The sequence below is a fragment of the Hibiscus syriacus genome, unplaced genomic scaffold (genome assembly GCF_006381635.1).
Source record: "Hibiscus syriacus cultivar Baekdansim isolate YM2019G1 unplaced genomic scaffold, ASM638163v2 tig00003194_pilon, whole genome shotgun sequence".
Classification (NCBI taxonomy): Eukaryota; Viridiplantae; Streptophyta; class Magnoliopsida; order Malvales; family Malvaceae; genus Hibiscus; species Hibiscus syriacus.
Window position 1 is genome coordinate 75915 of NW_024061966.1, and position 9122 is coordinate 85036.

General features: G+C 30.8%; 1 protein-coding gene across 1 annotated transcript; it reads right to left on the reverse strand.

The window, feature by feature from the left end:
• Positions 1 to 3310: 3310 nt before the first annotated feature.
• On the reverse strand, positions 3311 to 5045 carry LOC120175383 (myb-related protein 308-like). The gene is made up of 3 exons (XM_039182014.1): positions 4835 to 5045; positions 4600 to 4729; positions 3311 to 3995 (listed from the first exon to the last, which is right to left on the reverse strand). Exons 1-3 carry the CDS (start codon positions 4968 to 4970, stop codon positions 3323 to 3325), a joined length of 939 nt encoding a protein of 312 aa, XP_039037945.1. The 5' UTR covers positions 4971 to 5045; the 3' UTR covers positions 3311 to 3322.
• Between the last annotated feature and the right edge of the window lie 4077 nt (positions 5046 to 9122).

Sequence of the window (9122 nt, forward strand, 5' to 3'; positions counted from 1 at the left end):
TTTTAATCATCAATTTAAAATAAACAATAAACAATAAACTTATATATATATATATATATATATTCACATGAGTGGTGGGGAAGAGGGAAAATTGATTTATTTTTTTTAAGAATTTAGAAAAGGGAAGAGGAAAATTTTAATTTTTGACAAATAATGGTGCCTTTTTTATTTCTCAATAGATTTTTGGGTTAATTAGAAATGCAATCCTCTAACAATCAGTGGTTTTTTATTTTGTAATTTAGTTTTTAATTTCTTTCATTTTAGTCAGGGTCTAATTATAAATATTTTCTTAAATTTTTTAATTTAATGCAATTTAATACTGTATACATTCTAATTATTTAATTTTCTCTTCTTTCTTTAATGTGCACAATTATTAAATGTGAATATTAATTTTAGAATCTTTTATTTTAGTCACTTATGTTTAACGGTATATATATATACTTATGTATATATACTTGTATAAATCATACATATATACTTATGATATACTTATATATTATACCTATGTATAGATAGTTTTATATATATAGGTGTATGTGTGTGTAATTATATATATAGGTATAAGTATACATATGTATAAGTATATATATACTTATAAGTATAATGTATAGTTATATATATTATATATTTATATAAGTATATACTTATAATGTATGCATAGCATTATATATATAGTGTACATTATATATATGCATTATCATATTATCATAACGTTCATCATACGTATTATATATATATATATATATTAAAATTGATTTAATGTTTTCCTCAACTTTTAAAATAAATGCAATTTAGTCCATTTCTATATTAATTTCAGTTTCATATTTTACAATTATTTTGGATTTGGTCCCTACATATGTAATTTATTTAATTTTTATTTTGTAATTTCATATTTGTTCAATTTAGTCCTTAAAATTATATTTGTATATGAAATCGACCCATACTTATTTATATTTTTGTAATTTACTTCAATCCAGTCATTAAAATTATATTTGTATATGAAATTGGCCTATACTTATTTATATTTCGATTTGATGCCTCATACATTCGTGTTGTTTAATTTATTTAAATGTTTGTATGTAATTTCTTATTTGTTCAATTTAGTCCTTAAAATTATATTTTTACTAAAAATGACTCACAATTATTTATATTTTTTTTGTAATTTACTCCAAATCATATACAATTAAAAATTACAATTCTTCGTTCATGAAAGATGAAAAATAAATAACCCGAAAATGACCCGACTTGAAGTCAATTCGTACCCAGTAAGATCCGACCTGAATTTTGTCTGTTAATGTTGTGACTCAATCTGAACGAGATCCGACCTGAATTCCATACGAAACTAAATTAACATGGAATTTAACTAATTTGGACCTGAATTGGCATCAATTCGAACTAAAATTAACTTGATTCGAACCCAACTTGAATATGATATAAAATCAACTTGAAAATAACCCGAACTGATTTGACATGGACCCGACCTGGTCTAAGTCAAACCAACAAATTGACCTAACACGACCTGTATTTGATTTGACCTGACCTGACAGGACTCGACTGAAAGTTAAACGATTACCTGATTTTACATCCCTAGATAGAACGGGGGGTGGAGTCTAGTTCTGAGATTGAGATGGGGAGAAGAAAGTAGAGAGGGAAGAGGGGTATTTCTGGCATGTTACTCATTTTAATTTTTAATTAATTTTTATTTATTCATATAAATAAAATACAAATTAAAGGATTACAAGATGTGTTTTGATTGGTTACTGATTTTTCATTTTAACAAAATTAACGGTTTGGGGTAAACGGGGTAACGATTTAAACTTCAGGGGGAAAATGTTCCAAAAAGTATTTTAGGGGAATATCGGTACAAATGATATGTTTTGAAGGCAGTGGTGCATTTAAGCCTTTTTATATTTTAAATATTGGTGATTGTAGGGACTAAGTTGAACACATAGTGAAATTTAGAGTTTAAATTGAGAAGGTTAAGGAGTTTAAGCACTAGTAACATAATTTTATCATTTTAGCTTGCAAAATGTTCGTGAATATATTAACAAACATTAAATGAACAAGTAAATTTATATGTTCACAAATATATAAACGAACATGTTAGTGAACGCTAAACTGTCATGTTTGCGAAAATTAATTGAACATGTTCACTAACGCTAAACAAATAAACATGAACACCTTCAAAAATAAATAAACAAACAAAAATATTATATTAAAAGTTTTAACAAATACAAATCAAATATAAACAGAACCTTATTTATTCAAACTCGATTTATTTTCATCCCTACAAAGAAACATATGCCTTTTGTGAAAATTATATTATATTTGGGTGTCTTATCATATTTTATTTTTATTTTGCTGAAAGCTATTGTATCATTAAACTGAAAAAATCCAATATTATATGCTTGTTGTTGTTTTCTATACACAAAATGTGGGCGGTCAAGATCAGTTCACATTTTTTATGCCTCTATTTCAAACTGTAAATGTAATTTACAGTACAGAGACATCAAAACCTTCAAAATATTCAATTAAGAGTTTATTTTTTCATTATAATTGATTTTCTAGAAAATAAATTTTAAAAATTATTTTATAGTATTTGATTGATGTAATGTATTTATTTAATGAAATTTGTTTTATTGTAATTATTTATCTTTTATTTTTAATTTAGTTAGTTTTTACAAATTTTTGTATATGTTATAATATTTTATTTTTATAAGTACATCAAATTAAAAGTTAATGTCATTAATTCGCATTTTCCTGAGTTTTTACAAATAAACCCTAATTGTAATTTCTTTCATCAAGAATATTTAAAGTGGGTGATTAAAAGTTCTTAGTTGACATTTTTCCGAGTTCAATAACCATTAGAAGTAAATTTCGCATTTCCTTCTCCTAGATAGGAATTATTAAAAAAATTTATAGTTTTTTTATGCCTTAAAATGGGATAAAATCTTTTAAGAGGAGAATAAGAATCATATAATCATTTTAATAACATTATGTCTAATTTAAAATAAAATATTAAAAAATATAATTTTAAAATCTGAGTCATTTACATTTAGTCATAGATCTGAGTCATTTTTGAAAAAAATGAATAAAAGTTATCTCATTAGAACCATTTTTTTCGGCTGTTCATTACTTTTCATTATTCCCTTTCCTGTCCTTCCAAACACGAAGAAGAAAAAGAAAAAAAAAAACTCATGCATAATATGCAGCATTCCCTCACATTTTCACAAGCTCATGACTAATCGATAAAGTTATAAAAAAAAAAAAAAACAGAAAAGAAAACCACAATTTTTTTTTCATTCACCAAGCCATTAATAATTTATAGAGCCGAAGAAAAAGAAGAAAGTCTGGATCCCGTATTTGATGATGAAGATGATGGTAATACTGTCGCTTCCACTCCACCACCACCAATTTGTCCTTCAATAATATTATCCCACAACACCAAGTTTGAACATTGCTGGGATTCAACCCATTCATTCAACTCCTGCTGCTGCCTCCGTAAGCTCTCCAGTGTTATTTCTCCACCTTCCTCATCCAAGTTAGTACAAGATTGAACTTCAATAGGAACCATGTTATCTATCAATGACGGCAAATAATTATCTGTGAAAGAATTTGAAGGAGGAAATGGTATAACTTGGAGCTGATTGAGATTATTCCAAGTGGTCTCAGTGTTTAAATGAGCTGATTCATGGAAAACCTCTCCTCTTACATTGGCATCTTGAAGCACCTCATCAAGTGGAGTAATTGTTGTGTCAAACATAAATAATGGTGCTTGAGATGAAAATAGGGTTTCTTGAGTAGGGATTGCCATGTTCTGGTTTACTAATTCTAATTGATTTGAACCATAATTTATCTTGGAATTTTCAATGCTTGGAACAGTGTTCGTCGGTGAAGATGAAGGCTTTCGTATCTTCTTCTTGATCCATGAATTCCAATAATTTTTAATCTCATTATCTGTTCTTCCAGGCAAGTGAGTTGCAATGTGAGCCCATCTAGAAGAAACAAATGCAGAAAAGATCAGTAATATGAAACATCAATCAATTAAAATTGGAGTGAAAATGGGAGAAAGTATTTGTGGCTGTAGAGAAGGAAAATAAATAAACGTATTCTAGATATGTTAAACATGTGATTTTCCAGCTGAGATTTTGTGTTTAAACATCATAATAATGCCTTTTTAACACCTTTTTATTAGTCTCGAGTTTTTTTTTTTTTGCTCGCAAAGTAGTTTTATTAGGAAAAGATAATCTCAAGTATTATAATGTACTATTTGTTCGAAAAACTCAAACTATTTGATAATGAACTTTTAAACATCCTTACCGATGATGTGTTCAAACTAAATATCTCTAATAATAACAACTATTCTCTTTTAAATGATGGTGAAAGTTGCTTTAGCATCTACTTAAACAATAATCATGGAGCTTGCCTTTTACTTAATTAAAAAAAAATAACATTTTAAAACAAGGCTTAGTATTGAAGTTTTCTTATTCAAGTGCTTAACTCCAATCTTCAGTTAGTAGTAGATTTTCACGATCTTTAAGAATTTATGCAACTTTAAGTAAAAAAAACTTGAAAAATGTGTAGATAAAGGGAATTAACCTGTTTCCTACAACCCCATGGAGGCTAATAATCAACTTCTCTTCGTCAGGAGTAAACCTCCCTCTTCTAATATCAGGCCTCAGATAATTAATCCATCTCAGCCTGCAACTTTTCCCACATCTCTGAAGACCTAAAATCAAAATGAAAAACACTTAGCAAAAGAATATGAATATATATATATATATATATATATATATATATAGCAGTATATGGAGCAGTGACAGATTATAATCACCAGCTTTCTCAGGGACTTCACTCCAACAGCCATAACCATGAGTGGTGATGAAACGAATGAGCTTTTCGTCTTCCTCAGGGGACCAAAGGCCTCTCTTAACCTTTTGTTGATTGCAGCATGAATGGTGACCCATCATAAAAACCCTTTCCTTTATCCTTTCTAGTTTCGGCTGATTTCTCTCTCTTTCGCTTAAATTTGATCTAAATTAAAAGGGGGGGGGGGAACAAGTATAGTTCTTGGTATTTGCAACAGGTGCTCCATTTAAATGCCGGAAGAAGGACAAAATGCCGACATTGAAACCGGATGGGGTCCACCATTCAAAAGGGCCCCCCAAATATTTTTCATCTAACCCTAAAAGGACATTTCATCGGCTTCTATTCACCAAGATAAAACATTTTCTACGTAGAATTGTATTACGTAATCCAGATAACCATGTTCTCACGTACCCTTCATTCAATTCTTCAAAATCTTTCGCCTGTTGCATTCAGTGAATTACCCGCGGAAGTCATATTCAAACAATTGCATCTATAGAATGTAATTAAGTTATTATCGTTAAGAAAAAAATTGAAGATATATTATATTATAATCTTCTAAGATTATTTAATATATATCGAGAATTATCTAGGTTCAAGGTAGATACTATTACTGCTACTGCAGTATATTTAGATTACTGCAAAACTTTTACCAACAAAAAATAATTTTATTTTAATCCCCTATATTAAAAATAAAGGAAGCTTCTCTATAATGTGTTTAGTTACTTAGAATTGATAACAATATTAGATGCTATTTTGAAAAAAAAATGTTTAATTAACAATAAATTTATTGTTAGTTGAATTATTCTTAGAGTGTTCTAATAAAAAATGACATAATAATTGTTTGGGTAGACTACACAAATGATCTCTCGATTATAAGGCGTTGCTTTGTTGAATCCATCGATTATTAAAAATTATAAAATGGTTTATTGATTATATGATGTTGTTTTGTTGAGTCCCTCAACTATTAAAAGTTATAAAATGGCCCACCGACTATAGAGTGTTGTTTTGTTGTGTCTCTCGACTATTAAAAGTTACAGAATTGTAACACCCTAGTCCAGTTAGACTCGAAGATCCATGAATTACAATGTTACACGGGACTACCAAAATAATGACCAAAAAATTTTCTTTTAAAATTGTTTGTAAATCTATGAAATTTAGACATTCATAACGTAATATAAAAACGTAGTGATAAACTGGGTTTACAGTTAATGGGGAACTCCCAAAATACATCCGCAAAATAATATAAAATACTAAGTTTCAAAAGAGTTATGACTGAATACATGACAAGGTCCATAACAGTACATGCCCTCTAAAGATGACTCAAGAAGTACTCTAAAAGATCTAGGAAAATATGCTATGCTACACTGAAATATCTTATGACGATAGCTCCTCACACTCTATCCCTAAGAACTTGCGCACGAAAACACATTATGAACATTGAGCTTACAAGCTCAGTGCCTCACTAAATGAGTGTACAACCATTGTACTGCTAATATGTGGCTGGCATCATGGTACGGTTGAGGAATTATGCATCTTGGAGCTCATACACCCCTCTAACACTACTAAAGAACCATTGGATATTCCTGGGTGAGATCCAAAATTCTGCATCGGAACGTACACCCATCGATTTACTCCATTGAGTCTTGGGGCATCTGGCGCCCAATCGACTGTTGTAGTGTCGTGGCACTAACTTGGATCCACTGATTGTCGTATTTCTGCTAAAAAGAACTCGAGTGTCCTAATTGTTTCCCGAGCGTCAAACAATGCTAGTTTTATATAAACCTAGCTATTTATGTTTCTATTGTTCTAATATTAATTATTATTCTCATTTGAAGTCTTATTTGAGGATATACTGAAGTGTTGGAGTACCTCGAGTCTAATTCCTTTAAAAACTACCTTTTTTTTTGTCTAAAACAGACTGAAAGTGTCGATACTAGCCCAAGAGTATCGATACTCCTGCAAAAGTATCGATACTTTTAAACATTCTAAACCTCCTAGATTCGATACTTTCTGGGAGTTTCGAAACTATGACCCAAAGTATCGATACTCTTGAAAGTATCGATACTCTTGTTCAGAAACTCACGAGTTTGCCCGAGAAGAAGAATAACAAGTTTTGATATTATCCCTCTAGTATCAAAACTCAACTTGCGGAGAGCATAAAATAGGTGCAAAAACTTCTATTCTACTATCCCAAAGACCTTGGTGAGGTTCCCAAACATTATTAATGTTTTATGAAGATACAAAGGAGCATAAATAGGGCTTTAAACATGTTTATAACTCTAAAACATGAAATCTACCATGAGAATGCTTCAAGCTTATGTAATCTAGTACATTTCATTTAAATGACTTATATATGGTATAGTTGAGTCAAGAGTGAGTTACTTTTGATGATATTCTGCTGGAAACGTTAAAGGCTCAACCCAAATTAAGTTTTTCATGCCCCATAGCTTTGGAGCCTTCTCCGACCTCTTGCACTAAACAAAACCAAATGCAAGGGTTACTAACAGTTGTTAGGGATCAAGGAGGGTTTTAAAACACTTCTTAAGGATATAAATATCTAAAAAATGGGTTGGAACCACCTAGTTCCTAAAACCCTTTTAAACTCGCTTCTTGCAACTATGATGAAATGGGTGTCTTGAGAGCTTGATACAAAGCTTGGGATACAAGGATCATGATTTTTACCTTCAGGTTGTTGAACTAGGGTTGCAAGACTACCAAGTTTCTACGTTTACTTGGTTCTTGGAGAGAAAGAAAGAGCTATGAAGATGAAGATTTGAAGAGGATGAAGAGACAAATGAGAGTTAAGAAAAAGGTGTATCAGACGTGATATCACCAACCAATTAAGGATTTCAGCAAGGGTAAAATTGCTTATTTGGTCACTCCAATTCTAACTGCAGATTAAAAGCACCCTTTTTATTTAGTATTGGGCTTACCTCAAGCCCAAATCATCTTTAATTTGGGTCAACGCTTCCTACAAGCTAAGGAATTAAACCAAGGCCCATCTTGGGTTAGCTCAATACTTCTAATCCGGGATTCGGGGATTTACAATGGTCACCCAACTATTCATATGTTTTAAACTAGTTATTTTCTGGTAAAAAATGGCAACCATATGAGTTGGATGTTAACTTACTGATAAAGATATGATCAAATCATATTTTAATGATTTTTATTGACACCATCATTACTTTCAAGTACTGACTCAATGTCATAATGTTTCAAGCAGTGACTCAAACATCATAATGTTTCAAGCATTGGTTCGACGACACATAGAAAACAGAGAGTTGCCCTACGAAACATGACTCAAATAGTTCTAGTATCATATTTTATCATATCTTACTTAATAAGTTAACGTCCAACTCAGAAGACTGTCATTTTTAATGAAAAAATTGTAACATATGAATAGTCATGTGATTATTTTATAACTTTTAATAGTCGTAGACTCAACAAAGTCACACCTTATAATTGAGGGACCATTTTATATCTTTTAATAATTGAGGTACTCGACAAAATAACACATTATAATCTAGGACATTTGTGTATTTACCCTAATTGTTTTTCGTAATGATATAATCAAATATTTATGATGATTTTTTTTTTCATCGGACTAATTTTTCCCATTTTAATACTTTTTTTTTTAATTGAAAAGAGCTAGCCAAAAAGCTAGAAAATAAGACTAAACAGAAGGTTTTGTACAATATCGGTAACCAGCCGCATCTCTTTCGAGCAAATCTCGAACCTCCTGCGGGGGCTGGTCGTGGACGTGTAAAGAGAAATAATCAGAAGTTGACAATTCGGCCTTTTTGTCTGCCACCATATTCCCTTCGCGATGTATTTATAAAACCTCAGTAGCCCAACAACGACTTCGCAATTCAGCAATTGAGCGAACCAGTGGGAAACGGCTCCTTTCAGCATTCTGATCATTGATAAGTTTTACTGCTTCAGAATTATCCGCTTAAACCTGCAAAAATTCAGTTCCAAGACACCATGCAATTGGAAGCCCTATAAAGATCCCCCAGAGCTCGGTTTGTAAAGGAGTAGAGACACCGATATGTTTGTTGAAACTTGTTAACCACGAACCAGCACTAGAGCGATGACTCCACGGATCGAATTTGAACCAGTCGCCATATCCACTGCACCATTAGTGTTAAGAGAAAGCCAGTGTGCAGGTGCAGTTCTTACTTTTCTTCTAAATTTGATAAGGAAATTTATTAATTAATTACTGCAAAGTATACCATAAATAAATGGAGAGTAAT

Excerpts from the sequence above, each read along its gene's own strand:
- LOC120175383 (XM_039182014.1), bottom strand. The coding sequence starts at position 4,970 with ATGATGGGTCACCATTCATGCTGCAATCAACAAAAGGTTAAGAGAGGC. Across the intron at positions 4,730-4,834 it reads TGAAGTCCCTGAGAAAGCTG|GTCTTCAGAGATGTGGGAAA; the intron begins GTGATTATAATC and ends TTTTGATTTTAG. Across the intron at positions 3,996-4,599 it reads CATGGGGTTGTAGGAAACAG|ATGGGCTCACATTGCAACTC; the intron begins GTTAATTCCCTT and ends TGTTTCTTCTAG.